General features: G+C 42.4%; 1 protein-coding gene across 3 annotated transcripts in view; it reads right to left on the bottom strand.

Moving 5' to 3' along the window:
- ABLIM1 (actin binding LIM protein 1) overlaps positions 1-22647 on the bottom strand; it is a 328489-nt gene that overhangs the window by 109161 nt on the left and 196681 nt on the right. For all 3 annotated transcript variants that reach the window (XM_070363328.1, XM_005900284.3, XM_070363327.1), the window contains exon 4: positions 21740-21849. In XM_070363328.1, the coding sequence (XP_070219429.1) occupies positions 21740-21849 (110 nt within the window). The remainder of the gene's footprint in view (positions 1-21739; positions 21850-22647) is intronic.

Raw genomic sequence — 22647 nt, 5'->3', positions numbered from 1 at the left:
TCATTTTTCTAAATCATGAGAATGTAAAAAGAATTGAGCAGATAAATATTTAAAAAGTTAAAAGTATACTATACAAGTTATGAATATTGAAGATTAGAATTTCTACAAGTATAGCCCATTATAAGCTAGTGTATATTATATGGTCACAAAGCATGAATTTTTTGTTTTTAAGCCAGGATTTACATGATGTCCAGCATCTCACCAAAATCCTTTCAGAGGGAATCACACATATGGTAGTTTAATAGAAAGATAAAAATGGGAGACCACGATATTTGCTCGAATGCAATTTCTAAAGGACAAGAGCACAAGATGAATATAAGATGAATTGGTAGGTTTTAATTTAAGTGAACTGAAAACTTTTTTCATTCTTCTGATTAGATTATGCCCACTAGGTGGCAGTAAAGATTTAAAATCATATGCAAGATGCCGGTTGGTTGAATTCTTTCAAGTAGAAAATAAACTTTAGAGATGGTTTTTCATTTCTACAGGAGAGGAGCTCACGGAGGTAGGTGGGGCTGTTCATATCTTCCTTTCCCAACACTGGGGTCCAGGGAGATCAAAGTTGGGGAGACAGCGACAGGCAGGCTTTAGAATTAGGAAGACTTGGGCACTAACTAGGAAAAGTTACTCTCTCTGAATTCTCGTTTCTTCATCTCTGAAATGCGGACCCACTTCTCAGGTTGCTGGAGGAAGAAGAAACACTCTGTATTGCAAAGTGTTTCATGTGACTTAGAACACTTGGGACCTGCTGGTTGTTCCACACAGCTCTCCTTTCCTTGATAGGGTCTGAGCTAGGACTAGAAACCAGGTTTCTTCACTCTGTCTTGCACTTTTTCTAAGCACATTAATGCCCAGATACCCAAGACCTCTAACAGCAGCAGAGACACAATCTTAGCACAGAAATGACCTCTCTGATTATTCTGTACCAATGGCTTTGGTAAACCAGGCATACTGTTAGGGCTTCATAGACATACTCTTCAGGAGTTATTCTCCACAATTTATTATTCTTCACAGTAATGGAGACAAAATCCTGGCCAGTTAGCTTAGTTAGAGCGTGGTGCTACCAACACCAAAGTCACAGGTTTGATCCCCATACGGCCCATAAAGAAGGCTGAGCACTGAAGAATTGATGCTTTTGAACTATGGTGCTGGAGAAGACTCTTGAGAGTCCTTTGGTCAGCAAGAAGATCAAACCAGTCAATCCTAAAGGAAATCAACCCTGAATATTCATTAGAAGGGCTGATGCTGAAACTGAAGCTCCAATACTATGGCTACCTGATGCGAAGCGTTGACTCGTTGGAAAAGACCCTGATGCTGGGAAAGACTGAGGGCAGGAGAAGAAGGGAGTGACAGAGGATGAGATGGTTGGATGGCATCCCGACTAGAGGACATGAGTTAGAGCAAACTCTGGGAGACAGTGAAGGATAGGGAAGCCTGGCATGCTGCATTCCATGGGGTTGAAGGGTCAGACATGACGTAGAGACTGAACAACAATGGAGTCAAAGTGCCTTGCAGTTTGGAAGCCTCTGACCTCACAGGATGTCCTGAATCTCTCAGATCCTCCATGCCCCGCAGTGCCCTGGGGAGGGCACATATTCTACAGCTGGTATTTTTAAAAAATATTTATTTATTTGGCTGTGTCGAGTCTTAGTTGTAGCATGTGGGATCTCAGTAGCTGTGGTTCACAGGCAAGTTGCTCCAAGGCATGTGGGATCTTATTTCCCTGACCAGGGATCGAACCTGAGTCCCCTGCATTGCAAGGCAGATTCTTAACCACTGGACCCCTAGGCAAATCCCATCTACAGTTGATCTTGATCATGTTTCACAGAGAAGCATTTACCAAATGTGAATGCCTAAGAGCCAGCCATCTGGTGAAACTGGGCTGGAAGGAGAGGTTGGGGATGAGCCTCCTTCATCCCAAACCACAAGACATAAATTAAGGAAATCAACAAACATGGCCTTCTGGCCCAGAACACTGGCCCAGCTGATTCAAAATATTCTAGTGTACTCCACAGAGGTTACACATTCATTCCTCTCTGGACAAAACTGTATTCTCTCCTTAAACCTGACATCACGCTGGGGAAAATAGAAAAGATACAGAGATAAAAAGATTTGTGCTGATGGTTCACGCTTCCTATGCTCGTTCCAACCAAGCTCTTTTATAAAGAACAAAATGTCCTCCTCTCTATCTTCATGTTTTTCAGCTGTTGAGAAAATTGTTTGCACGTCACTGGAGCAGCTGCTGATAAATATAGAAAGTCGGTTGATTGGCACTGGAATTATTGCCAAAGTCAGAAGTAGGTGAATATGAGGCAGCGTCAAGGAAATCAAACCCTCCAGCAACTCACTGGTCCTCCCCTGGGGATAAACAATGGCCAAATGCGAAAACAGAAGAAAGCTATAATAAGAAGGGGATGACAGAGGATGAGATGGTTGGATGGCATCATCGACTCAATGGACATGAGTTTGAGCAAGCTCTGAGAGTTGGTGATGGACAGGGAAGCCTGGCATGCTGCAGTCCATGGGGTTGCAAAGAGCTGGACAAAACTGAGCGACTGAACAATATAATAACCTTAAACACTCCGCCCGAAGCATTTCATTCTTGGCACCAGAAGCCAAGAGAAAAATAGGGATTTGGCTACTTACATCCAAGTTAAACTAACATCCAAGTACACACCTGGCTTCATATTTATACCATTCTGTTCAAAGCCAATAAATATCCTTGAGAATAGGGATCCTGTCTGTCTCCTTTAATATATCTCTCTTTGCTTGGCATAGGGCCATGGACACCTGGGCTTCAAGAGTATTTAAGATGAAAAAGGTGGCAAATGGCTCTCTGGAAGGTGACCTGTGTTCCCAAGCTAAGAAAGGTGTCATCAGTTGGGCTGCCTTTAAAGTCCCGTCAGCCTAGATACCTATGTTCTTTTTGAGAACAATTTCAGCCTTCCTAGAGTTTCCCGTTTGGGAAGGGTAAGAGCTAAAAAGATGTCTTACTCTGTGAAGATGGCTCTAGGAACAGAAGGCTGAGGAATGAAGCTACAGGAAAGGGAAAATCATGGGACCTGAATTCCCGATCATCCCCACCTTCCCAGGCTTCTGTCAAGCCCAGAACCATCAGTGGAGGTGGAAGCTGCCACTCACAGTGGCTACCCATCTGGGACTAAAGCTTCTACAATATGGAATGGGGCTTTCCCCAGAGTCTTGAAAATTTTGGCTATTGTTTTGAGCTGAAAACAATGATGATAAATATTCCATCTCCTAGAGCAGGTTGCTAGCAATACCCTGGCTGGACTTAGCAAAGGATCGTAGAATCTACCTGATGACTCAACCCCTACTGCCTCCCTACATCTGAAATTATCTTATTAACATTTCTAGCATCCTTAAAAAAAACAAAATTCAAAAAGGCAGAGAGGAGAGTGGGCTGGGAGCTGTCTACACAGCAGGCCTGGGTGTTCGCTCCCCTATATTGTGAGAGGAATTAAAAGGACCCTGGGAGAAGGGGGGACTGGCTCCCTGCTCCCCACCTAGATGTTCACTAAATAGGGGTGCTCAGGCCCTGGTGCTGCTGTGGGTCCATGAGAAGCTTGATGTTAGAGTCTTGGGACAGACTGACTGGACTGTCCTGGAGCTTGGTGATGTTCATGAACAGAGTCTGCAGCCTGTGGGAGTCTGGAAGGTTTGGAAATTAGGAAGCTGGCTGGACGCCTTTCTGAAGGCAGGCGAAGGAGAGACAGAAGGCAGAGAGGTGTGCATGGCCACTGTTTGGCTCACTGAGGATGCCTGTGTGTCCTATGGATGGTGCCCACATCCAAGCATCGTGAATGAACCCACCTGAGAAAGCTACCTGCTGAGCATGGGAGATTTCATTAGAAAGAGACTATGAGGAGCAGGGGCTTCCCAGGTGGTGCCAGTGGTAAAGAACCTGCCTGATGGTGCAGGAGACATAAGAGACGTGGGTTTGATCCCCGACTGGGGAAGAGCCCCTGAGAAGGGCATGGCAACCCACTCCAGCACATGAGTTTGATCCCCGACTGGGGAAGAGCCCCTGGAAAAAGGCATGGCAACCCACTCCAGCGTTCTTGCCTGGAGAATCCCATGGACAGAGGAGCCTGGCAGGCTGCAGTCCATAAGGTCGAAAAGAGTCGGACACGACTGAAGTGACTTAGCATGTGTGAGGAGTAGGACCTGAGGCTGGGGAGGATGGAGGGGGTTTGTTGAAACAGCTTAGCCAGAAATTGCACACTTCTGTCAAGGAATTAAAAATGGGCCCTATTTTTTTTTTTAATGTCTCCAGCCAGTGTTAGCTGAAAGTCAAGTATGACAATGCGAGTATAACATCTTGTCCCCTGTACCTGTCATTTCCCTCCCCTCTGTCTGGACCCTCAAGGAACCACAAGCAGAACAGGAAGGAGGTAATAAAAAGGGGTAGAAGAGGCTGTACCCCCTCCTTATTGCAGGTCTCCTATTTGGATCTGATCTGAACTGGGAAAAGGGTACAGATCTGATATGGATGTGAGAATAAAGGCTTTGACTGTACTGGACTTTTAAGAGCTGAAAGTGAGCAGAAAGCTATGGAACTGCCTAAGATATTATTAAGGGTGAGAAAGGGAGCTCTGATAGAGGATAATAAAAGTACCAACAACAAAAAAATAAGACCATTGTTTTGTCCCACGAGTGTTCTGACCATTCTACATGCTGATTGTGCAACTCACAGGGATGAAGAACTTGTGGGCAAAGAGACCTGGGGTCAAATTCCAGCTCTGACACAGAACAAGGAACCCTGTGCAAGCCAGGTAATTCAGGCTTCAGCTTCTTCATTTGTAAAACGGGCAGATGAACAGAACTTATGTTCTAGGGCTGTTGTGAGGGTAGACAGAACATGTGTAAGCCTCAAGCACGGTGTTGGGCACACGGAGAACAATCCAAGTCTATCCTCACACCTGCAGTAACCTCACAAAGCCAACATTGCATCTTTCCCTTAACAAACAACTGAAGTAAGTTAGACAGAGAAGGAGAATATCCTATGACATCCCTTCTACTGTGGAATCGAAAAGGAAATGATACAAATGAACTTACTTACAAAACAGAGAGACTCAATGACATAGAGAATGACCTTATGGTTGCTGGTGGGAGGGATGGGGTGAAGGGATAGTTAGGGAGCTTGGGATAGACATGTATAATCTGCCATATTTAAAACAGATAATCAACAAGGACCTACTGTATAGCAGGTGAAACTCTGCTCACTGTTATGTGGCAGCCTGGATGTGCCGGGAGTTTGGGGGAGAAAGGATACATGTATATGTACGGCTGAGTCCCCTCACTGTTCACCTGAAACCACCACAGCATTGTTAATCAGCTCTACCCCAACACACAGTAAAAGGCTCAAGAAGTAAAAAAACAAACAAAAACCAAATAACCAAGACCCACTGTGAGCCTCTGGAAAAGGCATTTTGGTTTCTCTGACTCCACAGTCATCTTTCCATTAACATTACTATTTGTTGTTATTGTTCACCCCTTAACTTTTATTTTTATTTATTTATTTATTATTCACCCCTTAACTTTTAAAAGATCTTGCATACGTTGCCTCAGTCCTCCCTTAGGGCTTCCACTAACCTGGAAGGACGGTGGTTATCCACATTTCACAGTTCACAGAACATCTGAGATCCAGAGAGATTTTGAAGATATTTGATGCAAAAGCTTCATTTTACACACAGGAAAGTAAGGCCCGGGGTGGGCCAATGCTTTGCACAAGGTCACACAGATAGAGAGTGCCCTATTAACTGCAGAGTGGAAATCTTTATTCCCAAATGCTCTTGAACGTGAACCCATGCCTTCACAGCTTACAGGGATTTTCTGGGCTTAAAGCTCTAATCATGTATTTGTTCACCTGGTTATTGCCTCTTTTGCTGTCAACTGGCAAAAACATCCACCATGGAGCTGAAGCATGGTTTCACTTGTGGGTATAGAGAATTATTGTGAAAACAATGTAAACTGTAAAGACCCTGATGCTGGGAAAAATTGAGGGCAGGAGGAGAAGGATTGACGGAGGATGAGATGGTTGGATGGCATCACTGACTGAATGGACATGAGTTTGAGCAAACTCCGGGAGATGGCGAAGGACAGGGAAGCCTGGTGTGCTGCAGTCCATGGGGTCACAAAGAGTCAGACACAACTGAATGACTGAACAACAACGAATGTAAATCATAGAAGGGGCTAGAGAGAGACTTCACTCATTAACTGATGTTTGCTGGGATGCTGAGAAGTTATGTCGATAGAGATTTTAAGTCAATTCAGAGTATTTCCTTCCTCTATTGTAAAGTCTTTAAAATTAAGAATAAAAAAACTACATTTCAGGATTGATACTGTTGCCTATATAAGTTCCAGAAAATTTAAGCTTTCCCTGGAATCCCTCTTTAAAAATGATAATAAAAAAGAAACTCTAGTTGTCATAAACAGAGATGAGCACAGAAGTTCATAGCTATACACGTGGATGAAGAATAAATAGACAACAAATCATTTCAGATTTAGGTCATTATTAATAGATAGCAGATAAGACTTTGCAAACTTTATAAAATATTCAAGTGGTGTCTTTTTAATAGACTGTTAACTAGGAGCACTTTATCCCTGGCCAGGAATCAGTATAAGGCGCTTTAAGGAGAATAAACAAGCAAAATCCCCCGATTTAAGTTCTGGGGTTTGGCTAATGTGACTCCTGAATTTAATGACATCATATCTTGTCATTCAGTGGCTCCTACAAGATGTGGATTTCCCGTGACCCTGTGAGATAAAATGGTGAATATGCAGAATGCCAGAGAGCAGTCATTCTCTCCAAAAGAGAGAGAAACTGGAGACAAGAGATGAGTGACCCAAACACAGGTCAGATGCTGTGAGGTTAACAAGCTGCCTTTGACACAAGCTTTCAACACATCTGATGAGCCTCTGACATGTGGATCCCTCCATGGGAATAACTGTGGGAGGCACGTAGTGGCTGCCTGCTTTATACAGGACAGATATTTTTATTTTGCCAAGGTTTCCATCCTTTACTAGGGTCGAAATGTCAACTGCCATCTGTCCTCACACTTGAACTGACCACATGCTCCTATGTTATTGGCCTGGCCCTTTTTTGTAGTCTATGAATTAAAAAAAAAAAATCCAGACTTTTTAATGCTATTTTCTTGAAAAGACTTGGCTTACAATTTTAGCATCTTTAAGGTATAAGGGGTTTGGTGTTTGGGTGTTTGAAAACCTTCCTTTGATTAAAAAGACCACATCATTTAGTAGTGATAAGAGCATCCATCTAGCAGGTAGACAGTGTTAAATGTTGACCTCTGAACTTCACCTGTCCTGCTCAGTGCTGTCAGGTCCCAACCAGGCGTTTATGAGTCAGCAACTACTGCTGGCCACAGTCCATGTCAAGTCACTGACACGAATCGGCAGTTTTCTATCCTAGTATCTCACGGCAAATACCATGGGTATGAGGTCACCAAAAGAAAGGACACATAAAGGGCGAAATGCAAATACATTCATGTGAGGCACTTCTAAGGATTACTTTCTGGGGCTTCCCTGGTGGTCCAATGGTTAAGTCCCTCCCAATGCAAGGGACTCAGGTCAATCCCTGGTTGGGAAGCTAAGATCCTACATGCCTTAAACCAAAACATAAAAACAGAAGCAATATTGTAACACATTCAATAAAGATTTTTAAAAGGGCTCACATCAAAAAAAAAAAAAAGGAATTCATTTTTAAAAGTACTTTTTCACTTCTGAAATTCTATACTGCATTGGCCGAAAAGTAATTCATGGGGTCATAAGAAAATACTGGTTGGGGCTGAGGGGCAGATTGGAACATTCATATTTATTTATATTCAAATACATGGGTACAGTGTACTTGCCATGGCTCTAAAAAATTTACATTCTCAAATTCACTAAGAACAAGGCAGAATTACTTTAAAACATTATGTGTTGCCTGAATATGTAACCTTGAACCAAACTTTGAACAGTCACCCATGACCTCGCTTAGGTCAGTTGCTTCCTTTGCTATCTTGATGACCATGATGGAAACGTCACAAGCCAGAGCAGCCTCTGACCTACTATTTTAGGTGAAGGTTCTTGTTGTCTTGGGAAAACAATACTGCACAACAAACAAGTTTTCACGGGCCACAAGAGCAGCACATTATCAGCCTCATTGAGAAAGCTGTAAGCAGGCCCCGGAACAGCTATTTTCTGAGACCTCTATTATATAGTATTCGGCAATCAAACCCATCTTTCCTCCTTTTAAAGTGTATCTCAGGACTTCCTAGGTGGCGCTTCAGTTCAGCTCAGTTCAGTTCAGTCCAGTTGCTCAGTTGCGTCCGGCTCTTTGCAACCCCATGGACTGCAGCTCCCCAGGCCTCCCTGTCTATCACCAACTCCCAGAGTTTATTCAAACTTATGTCCACTAAGTCAGTGATGCCATCAAACTATCTCATCCTCTGTCGTCCCGTTCTCCTGCCTTCAATCTTTCCCAGCATCAGGGTCTTTTCAAATGAGTCAGTTCTTCACATCAGGTGGGCAAAGTATTGGAGTTTCAGCTTCAGCATCAGTCCTTTCAATGAATATTCAGGACTGATTTCTTTGAGGATGGACTGGTTGGATCTTCTTGCAGTCCAAGGTACACTCCAGAGTCTTCTCCAACACCACAGTTCAAAAGCATCAATTCTTCGGCTCTCAGCTTTCTTTATAGTCCAACTCTCACATCCATACGTGACTACTGGTAAAACCATAACTTTGACTAGATGGACCTTTGTTGGCAAAGTAATGTCTCTGCTTTTTAATATGCTGTCTAGGTTGGTCATAACTTTTCTTCCAAGGAGCAAGCGTCTTTTAATTTCATGGCTGCAGTCACCATCTGCAGTGATTTTGGAGCACCCCAAAATAAAGTCTCTCACTGTTTCTAATGTTTCCACATCTATTTGCCATGAAGTGATGGGGCCAGATGTCATGATCTTAGTTTTATGAATGTTGAGTTTTAAGCCAACTTTTTCACTCTCTTCTTTCACTTTCAGTAAGAGGCTCTTTAGTTCTTCTTTGCTTTCTGCCATAAGGGGTGGTATCATCTCCATATCTGAGGTTATTGATATTTCTCCCAGCAATCTTGATTCCAGCTTGTGCTTCATCCAGTCCAGCCTATCTCTTGATGTACTCTGCATATAAGTTAAATAAGCAGGGTGGCAGTATACAGCCTTGACGTATTCCTTTCCTGATTTGGAACCAGTCTGTTGTCTTATGTCCAGTTCTAACTGTTGCTTCTTGACCTGCATACAGATTTCTTAGGAGGCAGCTCAAGTAGTCTGGTATTCCCATCTCTTGAAGAATTTTCCACAATTTGTTGCGATCCACCCAGTCAAAGGCTTTGGCATAGTCAATAAAGCAGAAATAGATGTTTTTCTGGAACTCTCTTGCTTTTTCCATGATCCAGCGGATGTTTGCAATTTGCTCTCTGGCTCCTCTGCCTTTTCTAAATCCAGCTTGAACAGCTGGAAGTTCACATATTGCTGAAGCCTGGCTTGCAGAATGTTGAGCATTACTTTGCTAGTGTGTGAGATGAGTGCAATTGTGCAGTAGTTTGAGCATTCTTTGGCATTGCCTTTCTTTGGGATTGGAATGAAAACTGACCTTTTCTGGTCCTGTGGCCACTGCTGAGCTTTCCAAATTTGCTGGCATATTGAGTGCAGCACTTTCACAGCATCATCTTTTAGGATTTGAAATAGCTCAACTGGAATTCACCTCCACTAGCTTTGTTCATAGTGATGCTTCCTAAGGCCCACTTGACTTCGCACTCCAGGATGTCTGGCTCTAGGTGAGTGATCACACCATAGTGACTATCTGGGTCATGAAGATCTTTTTTGTACAGTTCTTCTGTGTATTCTTGCCACCTCTTCTTACTATCTTCTGCTTCTGTTAGGTCCACACCATTTCTGTCCTTTATTGAGCCCATCTGTGCATGAAAAGTTCCCTTGGTATCCTAGGTGGCACTGGTGGAAACGAATCCACCTGCCTACGCAGGAGATACAAGAAAACACAGGTTTGATCCCTGGGTCAGAATACAAAAAGCCACATGTGTATGATTCCATTTATATGAAATGTCTATAATAGGTAAATAGAAATAGAAAGCAGATTGGTACTTCCTGGGGGGCTATGGCACCCCACTCCAGTACTCTTGCCTGGCAAATCCCATGGGCGGAGGAGCCTGGTAGGCTGCAGTCCATGGGGTCGCAAAGAGCTGGACATGACTGAGCGACTTCCCTTTCACTTTTCACGTTCATGCACTGGAGAAGGAAATGGCAACCCACTCCAGTGTTCTTGCCTGGAGAATCCCAGAGACAGGGGAGCCTGGTGGGCTGCCATCTATGGGGTCATACAGAGTCGGACATGGCTGAAGTGACTTAGCAGCAGCAGCAGCTAGCAGAAGGGGTGAATATGGAGTAACTGTTTAATGGGTACAGAGTTTTCTTTTGGGGTGATGATAATGTTTTGGAACTATATAGAGGTGATGGCTGGACGATGTTGTGAATGTACTTATCATTTGCTTTGAAATGGTTAATTTTATGAATTTCAATTAAAAAAAATCTGTACCAACAAGTTTTGTCCTGCACTTAATTAAGCTGTAAACTTTAACCTGGTGAGGAGGTTTATGATAAATCTTTAACTGGCTATGGTCAGCCAGCATACTGGGCTCTTGCCAAAGAGGAAATCATACTTGAGTTTTACGTCAGTGTCTCAGATCCAGTACTCATTAGCCAACATCAGCTCATTGACTCTATTCCAAAGATAGGAAGAAGAAAAGAAGGGGTAGAATGTCAGTTTCAGTCTTTTCATCATGTGACCAGTCACTTAATACACACACAACTGAGAGTCACAGCAAGGGCAAAGTGCAAGGAGGCTTCAGTCTGGAACGGGCCTTTTAGTTTTTAAATGTAACATTATGCTATTTTTGAGGTGCTTTTGTTTTAAATAGGTAGCACATACACATGATTAAGTTTTTTTCATACAATAAAAATAATTCCTTTCCTTCTGCATCTCCCAGCGACTCCTGCCTCTCTTCTGGAGAAACGTACTAAGAGTAATTTCTCAATATCCTTCTGAGAACAGACTATAGGAATATACAACTATACCTATACACAACAATCCTTTGAAGAGCTAAATCATTACTGCTGCTGAAAAGTTAAACTGAGGAATAACCACTCTTCAATCATTAAAATTCTAGTTTTATTGATGAGCTGCCATTTATAAGATGTCTTATTACATAAAAGTCACATCTAATGAAATGAAAATAGCAAATAACACAATACCAGTAACTTTCCAACCCCTGAAACATTTTTCCTACCCATGTTCACTTTTTGTCCTGAGTTGGACCCATTTCCTACAAGTCAGGAACTTTTCTTTTCTTGCCACTGAGATAATCCAGGTTCTGGTTAAGTGAAAAAATAATGTCACTCTGGGATCTTTATGTCTGATTCCTTATTCTAAGATATTTCAGCCTGAAAAATCTAACCATTAATGCTCCGTTTTGCAACATACCTTGTCCTTCTGCAATGAATCTCTGGCTACTATGTAAATGGCAAACTCTCAGTAATACAATCCACACCCAATAGAGCAATACTGGAACTTCCATGCCAGGTTAGCCTCTGTCCCTCGAGGCCATGGGCTGGCACCCTCAGCTCCCAGAGAGGTGAGGCCTGTCTCAACCTCACACTCAAAGTTGGGAAATAATCCCCTGACACTTCTACTTAAAAAAAACAAACACATGATTCCTTCATCAGCCAAATTATCTAAAGCAATAACTCCTTTCCCTTTTATAAAATAAGAGGACACATTTGCAAACAAGATGAGAAGATGAATGTTTAATTCTGCCAATACCCCTTGCCCTCATGCACCCAAGCTGTACTATGTAATTTTTACAAAACCACAAGAGCCATGTTACCATCATCATTCAAGTAGCATGCAGAACTCAACATTCTGGACCTAGGAGCTGAGATTGACTGCCTCAAAGGCTCTCCTGGGATGGCAACAATTTACCCACTAAATGAACACTCATGTACTTGCTACATGCACACTGCTATTCATAGGGACAAAAGAAAAAAAAACAAAATCAAACCAACAGTCCTTGTCATTAGGTAGCTCATAATCTGGCTGGAGAGATAAACGTACAAAGAACCAGTTAGGCTATACAGTAATAACCGCCTCAGTAGAAATGCACAGCACAGTTTTGACCAGAACACATGTGAGCTGGCCCTATAGTCAGGGGCCTAAGCAAATTCAAAGCTTTCAGCCTTGTGTGTGAGACACTCAAAAGAACAAATGATTTTTGACAAAAATATACAGGAACAAAATGTTATGGGAAGAATTTATTAGAAATTATACATGTGCCTATAGCACTTAGAGCTAAATCCAGAAGCATGTCCACCAAAATGTTAATAGAGGTGATCTCACTGTGATGGGGTTTCAGGTGATTTTAATTTCCTTTTTTGTACTTTTCTGTAAATTTGTATTGTTTTACAATGAATATTTAAACCCATTCTAAAAGAGAAGATTATTATTAGCTCTGTTCAGACATTAAGATGGCTTTGATTCAATTTCCAGAATATTTGTCTGATGCTTTTGAACTGTGGTGTTGGAGAAGACTCTTGAGAGTCCCTTGGACTGCAAGGAGATCCAACCAGTCCATTCTGAAGGAGATCAGCCCTGGGATTTCTTTGGAAGGAATGATGCTAAAGCTGAAACTCCAGTACTTTGGCCACCTCATGTGAAGAGTTGACTCACTGGAAAAGACTCTGATGCTGGGAGGGATTGGGGGCAGGAGGAGAAGGGGACGACAGAGGATGAGATGGCTGGATGGCGTCACTGACTCGATGGACGTGAGTCTGAGTGAACTCCGGTGATGGACAGGGAGGCCTGGCGTGCTGTGATTCATGGGGTCGCAAAGAGTCGGACATGACTGAGCGACTGATCTGATCTTATGTGCTAGACCTTGTATAAAAGAGAAACACAGCAGGGTCTTTATCTTTAATGAGTTCATTATGTTGGTGGTGGAGGTGGGCACACATCTAAACAGTTAAAATGCGACAGACCACACATCAGTGTTTATTTCTTAACTGTGACAAACATATCATCCTAATGCATGATGCTGGCTGTGTAATGAAGAGTTTGGCTGGTGCCTGAAATACAACAGGTGCGCAAGGAAATGTTCATTGAATAGATGAGTAACATCCATATCTTTCTTTGACATCATCTTTTCATTCATCTTTCTCATCTTTTCTCATAGCCACTGCCACAATCGATGGTCTCCTCAGCTCTGATCACTGAGGCCAAATCACTGATTTTGCATATCACCATTGCCATCAGTGGGGCTTCCCTAGTGGCTCAGCGGTAAAAAATCCACCTGCGATGCAGGAGGAGGCTTGGAGACATGGGTTTGATCCTTGGGTCAAGAAGATGCCCTGGAGAAGGAAACGGTAACCCACTCTGGTAAATTTGACTGGAAAATCCCATGGACAAAGGAGCCTGGCAGGCTACAGCCTATGGGGTCACAGAAGAGTTGGGAATGACTGAGTGACTAAGCAACAATTGCCATCACCACCTTAATCTTTCTGGAACATTGCTTTCCTCTGGTCATCCTCCAGGCTAAGCCAAGCTCCACATTGCCAAGCTCCTCAAGGCCTACAGAAGCCTAGTCCCCTCGTTCCAACTTTCCAACTTCTCTTCTCAGAAGATGGAAGAACAAAGTCTTTGCCTGGGTCCCCCATGTGCTGTTTTAATAAGTAGCCTCCCCACATTAAGACTGTTCATCCCTGTAGTATCTTATTTAATTCTCATAACAACCCTTAAGAGTAACTATTATCCAATTTTCAGATGCGAACCTGAAGGTTCTGAGACAAACAGTAACTTGCCCATTGCTCCACGTCTAGGAGAAGGCAGGACCAGGAGTCAAAGCCAGGCTCTGGAATATAGAGGCCACATTCTAAACTGTTAGCTTATGCACTCTCTTTCCGTTCCTTTCCAATTCTAAATTATCTCCAAGCTCAAGTTCTAGTCTCATAATTTCCTTAAGGAACGATGGTCAACATCTGGATGAGCTTATTAGGTGTCATGCATCTTTTAAGTACTTTCACTTATATAAATCCCCACAACAACCCAATGAGAAAGGAACCATTATTGTTTCCCATTTTATAGACAAAGAAATGCAGGTAGAGATTGAGTTCTCAAGGTCACACAGCATTGTAGAACCGGGATAAACACTATCAATCTATCCAGAACCATACTCCTTAGCAGTGCCCTGCCAAGCCTCCTCTGCCATCCTACCCTCCAGCAAGAAACTGTCTCAAGAAGGGGGCTGATCTGTTTTGGAGACTCTGCCATAAGACATATCACCATGAGCCAAAATCCAACAATCCATGGATTGTTTGTATGCATGTGTTCCTGCCTTCATTGGTTTTACATATTGGTAGAAAATATCAGATGAACAGAAAAGCCAGCCACCGTGAACACCAGAGTGAAAAAAAAAAAAAAGCACAGTCACAAAAAATTGAGACTGTCCTACACAAAAATTCATGTCATTGCCTAACTAGTAAGTTCTTGTTTTATAAATATTCAGTACTTTTATCTGTTCACTTATTTAATCGCACAAGGTAGGTCCCTATCGCCATCCCATTGTACAAATGAGAGCCTGAAGGATGGAGAGGTAAGGAGATGACTAGAGCCAGAGCGTGACCCAGGCAGTCAGACGCCAGCATCAGATCATCACCACTCCACCTACAGTCTCAGCAGACAAGCCCGCTCAACCCACAGATGCTTTTTTGAGAAAGAACATAGATAGAAGAAAAATTATAGTGCAACTATTAAAAGCTATTGCACCAAATAGAAAAGTGAAATAATTGAAAAATTCATCCTCCCCTTTGAAAACATGTGCGTGACTGTTTATCTGAAAAGATTTCTATTCAGTCCGAGTAGACCATTGCTCCAATACCTGTGGGAGTTCCAACTGCAGTCGGAACAATGACAGCGCTGTACAGGGTGGGTGAAGGGGAGGAAGATGGCTTTGGATGTATATGTGCGTGGGTGTTCATCGCATCAATCTGCCAAACCCACACACAATCAGACACTAGTCAGACACCCTCTGAAATGGAAAGGGTGATTGTAGACAGCAGCCCACTTCTGCTCGGATGCCTGAAATAGAACGGAGCTGTGCAAGAAGCAACATCCAAACCCAATTCCCTGCCCTCTAGATTGTCACACGTCGACTCTCCCTCACACGGCTCCATAACCCACGAGAACCTGTCCCTCAATTACTGGCAGATACAGGAAAATGGAGTGGAGTTAGGCTTTACAGGAATGTCAATAACCTTCTGGAAGAGTGTCATGCTCTCTGGACAGACATTTCCATTTCTAAAGTATGAATCAGCTAGACATGGGCAACTGATTTTTTCCTTAATAGTAAAAGCAGTCTAACGAATGGTCATCATAACCCTGTGAGGCAACGTTTACTGTTATCTCCATGATATATGATGTTTGTTGCTTATTGCATTAGATTGTATGAAGCAAAAGTTTTAACTAATTCAAGGGCAATCATCTTTCATTGCAGGTTGTGTGTTTCTAGGATTCACTTCCTGATGGTTTTCATTCACCAAACCTCGCTACCCCAGGGAGTAGGGGAAGCGCACAGAAGTGCACAGCCTTTGGGGGTGGACACTCAGGCGAATCCGCAGACAAGTCAGAGCATTGCGCCAAAGCTCAGCAACTCATCCTTGGAAGTCACAGAGATACCACACTGTGAGATAAATATCAGGGATGGTAACCTGGCATCTGGAGCCTGGGTCCATATCCCAGCATCACCACTGTGTGATCTTGGGCAAATTATTTAACCTCTGAAGAAGCTGAAGTTGAATGGTTCTATGAAGACCTACAAGACCTTCTAGAACTAACACCCAAAAAAGATGTCCTTTTCATTTTAGGGGACTGGAATGAAAAGTAGGAAGTCAAGAAATACCTGGAGTAACAGGCAAATTTGGCCTTGGAGTACAGAATGAAGCAGGGCAAAGGCTAATAGAGTTTTGCCAAGAGAACCTACTGGTCATAGCAAACACCCTCTTCCAACAACACAAGAGAAGACTCTACACGTGGACATAACCAGATGGTCAATAGTGAAATCAAATTGATTATATTCTTTACAGCCAAAGATGGAGAAGCTCTATACAGTCAGCAAAAAAAAAAAAAAAAAAAGACCAGGAGCTGACTATGGCTCAGATCATGAACTCCTTATTGCCAAATTCAGACTTAAATTGAAGAAAGTGGGGAAAACCATTAGACCATTCAGGTATGACCTAAATCAAATCCCTTACAATTATACAGTGGAAGTGAGAAATAGATCCAAGGGATTAGATCTGATACACAAGAGTGCCTAAAGAACTATCGACGGAGGCTCCTGACATGGTACAGGAGGCAGGGATCAAGACCATCCCCAAGAAAAAGCAATGCAAAAAGGCAAAATGGTTGTCTGAGGAGGCCTTACAAATAGCTGTGAAAAGAAGAGAAGTGAAAGGCAAAGGAGAAAAGGAAAGATATACCCATTTGAATGCAGAGTTCCAAAGAATAGTAAGGAGAGATAAGAAAGCCTTCCTCAGTGATCAACGCAAAGAAACAGAAGAACACAATAGAATGGGAAAGACTAGAGATCTCGTCAAGAAAATTAGAGATACCAAGGGAACACTTCATACAAAGATGGGCACAATAAAGGACAGAAATGGTAAGGACCAAACAGAAGCAGAAGATATCAAGAAGAGGTGGCAAGAATACACAGAAGAACTGTACAAAAAAGATCTTCACGACCAAGATAATCACGATGGTGTGATCACTCACCTAGAGCCAGACATCCTGGAGTGCGAAGTCGAGTGGGCCTTAGGAAGCATCACTACAAACAAAGCTAGTGGAGGTGATGGAATTCCAGTTGAGCTATTTCAAATCCTAAAAGATGATGCTGTAAAAGTGCTGCATTCAATATGTCAGCAAATTTGGAAAGCTCAGCCGTGGCCACAGGACTGGAAAAGGTCAGTTTCATTCCAATACCAAAGAAAGCTCAAACTACTGCACAATTGCACCCACCTCACACGCTAGTAAAGTATTGCTCAAAATTCTCCAAGCCAGGCTTCAACAGTGTGTGAACCATGAACTTCCAGATGTTCAAGCTGGTTTTAGAAAAGGCAGAGGAACCAGAGATCAAATTGCCAACATCCCTTGGATCACTGAAAAAGTAAGAGAGTTCCAGAAAAACATCTATTTCTGCTTTATTGACTATGCCAAAGCCCTTGACTATGTGGATCACAACAAACTGTGGAAAATTCTGAAAGAGATGGGAATACCAGACCACCTGACCTGTCTCTTGAGAAACCTGTATGCAGGTCAGGAAGCAACAGTTAGAACTGGACATGAAACAACAGACTGGTTCCAAATCAGGAAAGGAGTATGTCAAGGCTGTATACTGTCACCGTGCTTATTTAACTTCTATGCAGAGCACATCATGAGAAATGCTGAGCTGGATAAAGCACAAGCTGAAATCAAGATTGCCAGGAGGCATATCAATAAACTCAGATATGCAGATGACACCACCCTTATGGCAGAAAGGGAAGAGGAACTAAAGAGCCTCTTGATGAAAGTGAAAGAAGAGAGTGAAAAAGTTGGCTTAAAACTCAAAATTCAGAAAACGAAGATCATGGCATCTGGTCCCATCACTTCATGGCAAATAGATGGGGAAACAGTGGAAACAGTGAGAGATTTCATTTTGGGGAGCTCCCAAATCACTGCAGATGGTGACTGCAGCCATGAAATTAAATGACGCTTGCTCCTTGGAAGAAAAGTTATGACCAACCTAGACAGCATATTAAAAAGCAGAGACAGTACTTTGCCAATAAAGGTCCGTCTAGTCCAAGCTATGGTTTTCCCAGTAGTCATGTATGGATGTGAGAGTTGGAGCATAAAGAAGGCTGAACGCTGAAGAATTGATACTTTTGAACTGTAGTGTTGGAGAAGACTCTTGAGAGTCCCTTGGACAGCAAGGAGATCCAACCAGTCCATCCTAAAGGAAATCGGTCTTGAATATTCACTGGAAGGACTGATGCTGAAGCTGAAACTCCAATACTTTGCCCACCTGATGTGAAGAACTGACTCATTTGAAAAGACCCTGATGCTGGGAAAGATTGAAGGCAGGAGGAGAAAGGGACGACAGAGGATGAGATGGTTGGATGGCATCACTGACTCAATGGACATGAGTTTGAGTAAACTCTGGGAGTTGGTGATGGACAGGGAGGCCTGGCATGTCCACGGGGTTGCAAAGAGTCAGACACGACTGAGTGACTGAACTGAACTGTGGCCCTTGGTTTCTTCATCTGTGAAAAGGAGATAGTTAGTGCCAACCTTTAGGGTGGTCATGAGAATTAAATAAGTTCAAATTTGTAGACCAGCTACGCAATGCCTGATCACATGAGTACTATGTGAATGTTTGAAGAAGACAATAAAATAAATATAAAAGTGAGAAGAATTATTATAATGTGGAAGGAAGCACCAAGCAAGGTGCCCAAGATATCACAGGCATCCCACTGGGAGTTCTCCCTAAAGCAGAGCAATACAGACATGGCGGCCCCTGCACTTCTACAGAGTAAGCACAAATGGAGGCTGTTTTGTGCAAATTCTCATCACATTATTAACTTGTCTTCTGTTGATCACTCTACTTCTTCTCTCCCTCTCTCACTGTCTTTGTCTCCTATTCAGTGATGATGGAAAACCAGCCACAGAATGTGAAATAAAATTTCAGTTCAGAAGTGCAAACATTTTTGAAAGAACATTTCAAAGGAAAAAGAAGACCTTGGCTTTCTAATTTCATCACCACTGTGAACATATCAAAGAAGGGTTTCTTCTTTTTTTGCTTTCCTTTAGGAAACTTTGCCAAGTTAGGAAATTAAAAAAAAAAAAAGAATCAAAGTAAAATCAGGATAGTTTTAAAATACAGGGTATTTCTTAAAGAACTGCGAAGAACAGTGTACTGTAATTATGTTCCAATGAATTTTAGAAACTTGCTGAAAATTCCCTTGCTGTTGTATTTGTGTGCCCGTCTCTTTTGGGTATTTTGCATGTGTGTATCCATATATAAGAGTTCTCTTTTTGACAGACACTCACACCCACATGCTCCAGAAATGCTATTTGAGTACTTATCTAAATAGATGAGTACTTGTTAAAAATAAAAATGTTCTGACCAAAAGAGCAGCACAGAGAAAAGGGTTTCATCCATTGAGAGCAAAGGAGAAAAGTGAAAAAAAAATAGAATTTGGACCAATAATTTGTATGTATACAATAAATGTCAAATATAACATTACAAATGTAATGAATTTGAGTATGATACATTTTTACACTTAGAATTTTAATTGCTTTTTTATGTGCATAATGACTATTCATATACAAGAAAACATAGGTAAAGCAAAACCATGTTTAATAAAAATCAGAATAACCATTTTGGTGGAGTTATGATTAGAAATACGTTCCCAAAAATTACATGAAGGAAAAGGACCAGAAGCCTTCAAAAATATCTTGGTTCTATTTCTTAAACCGAACAAAGAGGAGTCTTGGATGAAACAAAGACAGCCCCAAGCCAGGAGTCAGGAGACCTGGCTCTAACAAGTTACCTATGATTGGGTAACTTGTGTGACTTTGGGCCCGAATTTCCTCACCTATCAAGAAATACAGCTGGACTAAAGGACTGCACAGAATCTGAGGACACAGTCATTCCTATTCTAAGCCTAGGGATATGATCCTGTTATAGCTGTCATCCGATCCTGGGACTCATGCAACCTTCTTTTTCTTTGCTTTTCTTTTTTTAAATTTTTTTCCCCCAGTGTGGACCATTTTTAAAGCCTTTATTGAATTTGTTACAATATGGCTTGTTTTTATGTTTAGATTCTTGGCCAAGAGGCATGTGGAATCTTAGCCCCCTGACCAGGGATTGAACCTGCACCCCCTGCATTGGAAGGTGAAGTGTTAACCACTGCACTGCCAGGAAGGTCCCAATCCTCTTTTCCTTAACTGTACTGAAGAATTCCTTCAATGTTTACGGTAACATACTTTCAAAGCAAGCCCTCTCAATCAAGGGGGTCGGGGTGCCTGTTCTCACCCCAGGTCACCTTCCCGATGACCTTCATAGGCAGAGTAGGTAAGAAGAGTGAAGGATCTGAGACTCTCTAGTGGTCTAGGATTGTGCTCTGTTTGGTAGCCCTTATCCTACCCAGGCTGCTGTTATTTAACAAGAGGGCAGATAAATCCACATGCTAAGGATCTGATCATGTGTATTGAATAAGATGCACTAATACATTTCTTTCTTTTTTCCCAATGGTCAAAATCCAATTTCTATGCAAATGCTTTTGGGTCATAACATTCTTATTTTTAACAGGTATAAATCTACTTTAACAGGAAGATTTGGAATCGCTGTTATAAATGACACAAAATTCCTCCAGAGCAGAAGAGGCTTATCTCATTCTTAGGTGCTGAGACTGGCAGGGCTTCAAGGCATGTGTTCTCCAAGGACAGGCACAACCCACAGAAACGGAGGCAAACCTCTAGTCCATGTCCTAATGCCCCAGGAAGGAGAGGGAAGGAGAGCTTGGTGCTCTGAGTTCAGAATCCCTCTCAGTTCATCTTGAAGTGACTCACTCAGTGTTATTTACTAGAAGAAATACTTCAATTGGCCACTGTTTTTATTTGGAGGGAAATTGGTTTTCTTTGGATTCCTATAGGTCAGACAAGCCCTTGTCATCAAAAATCACAAATCCCATGGGTATGGACAGCTTGTCCCCATATTTCTTCAGATCTATCCTTAGGTAACAAGAGAGGTTTCTCAGATTGCCCCATACAAACATAGACCCATTGCCCTGCTTTTTCTCCCTGTGTTAATCTTCTGTGCATATTAGATATATTTGTACTCTATTGTCTATCTACCCCACTAAAAAATAAAAAATAAGGATATTGAGTATGTTTTGTTCGCTCTATATCTCCAGTGTGAGCAACATGCATTGTAGGTGCTCAGAAAATTATCCATTTGATGAATAAATGTCAGAAACCCTCCAGGTGGGAGACTTCCCCAGCAGTCCAGTGGTTAAGACTCCGCCTTCCAATGCAGGGGGAGTGGGTTTGATCCCTGGTCAGGGGTGTGGCCAAAAAATAAAGAAATACATAACCAACAAGGACTTACTGTAAATAAATAATTAATTAAAAAAGGAAAAAAAAAATCCTCCAAGGGAATAAAGAATAGTTGAGGATAGTAAGGAATAATTTAAGAGTTAGCATAAACCACCACATTCACCCAAGGCACAGTGGGGATAACTTTTTAACACACAGCAATATCAGTCACATCATCACTAAATGCGCTCACAGTTTAACTCCATGCCCAGAGAGGGACACTTCTGATGTAACACATTATAATTCTTTTTCCTTCATTTACCATCAAAATGCACAGTTGAATGTCCAATTCTCTTTCTTTTCTTTTGAAAGAAGGGAGACACCTCTCTCTGCATTGCCTTTAGTGAAGGCTTCTTTTTTACAATGAAAATGCCTTACATAGGCCTACTCTTGACTCCGGCTACCAGAGTTTCTCAGAAGGGAAGGTACCTCCCTAAGCTGCCTTTGAGGAATGAAGGAATTCATGTCAACATGTGGCTGGGGCACTTACTGCCAGAGCAGGAGGCTTCTTTAGGGCTGGAAGACATCGGCTCTGCGCAGAGCTGGCAAAGGCAGTCTCTCCCATTGAACGTGACTCGGTCTCCGGGTGGAAACGGGCGCCTGGAAAGACATTGCCCTGAAGGTTATTGTGGCAATTTCATCCCTTTCCCTCACTCCTGCTTTGCTGCCCTCCAGTGCCAACTCATTACTTGGAGGAGCACCAGCCAAAACGTCTGAAATGCAGTCTGAACCAAGCCGGCCAGCTGGATCCAGTCCAAACAAACAAACGCGCCTCATTTTAAGAGGAAAGAAGAATGCACAGCTTCTACAGGCAACCAGATAGTAAATGAAACCATTTACCTCCACTCCTTCGTGGAGGGACGTTCCGGCAGGTCACCTAGCAGGGCACACACAGTAAAATCTTCCACTTCCAAATTAAAATACTACCATGAAGAAATGTTTGACATGTCATGAATTCCTATTCAAGCTTAAGGTGCCTCCAAGAGAACTGGTCATACAGGGCAAACATTAATTCTTCACATTCCCTAGACCTAAATGATAACGATGCTGAATTAGACATTGTCGTGCAGTGGGCAAAATGAATACCTCACACTGCTAGGGACTCAGTCCCTTGTAAACCTGGATTAAATTTGAAAATGCTGTAAGTATCTGTTTAAAAATTAGTATTCACTTCCTTTCAGAGAATATTTCCTTTCACATTAGTGAAAGTGAAAGTTGCTCAGTCTTGTCTGACTCTTTGTGACCCCATAGACTATACAGTCCATGGAATTCTCCAGGCCAGAATACTGGAGTGAGTAGCCTTTCCCTTCTCCAGGGGATCTTCCCAACCCAGGAATTGAACTGGGGTCTCCTGCATTGCAGGCGATTCTTTACCAACTGTGCTATCATATCTGTTTA

The sequence above is a fragment of the Bos mutus genome, chromosome 26, assembly GCF_027580195.1.
Source record: "Bos mutus isolate GX-2022 chromosome 26, NWIPB_WYAK_1.1, whole genome shotgun sequence".
NCBI lineage: Eukaryota > Metazoa > Chordata > Mammalia > Artiodactyla > Bovidae > Bos > Bos mutus.
This window is presented reverse-complemented; position numbering and strand designations above follow the sequence as displayed.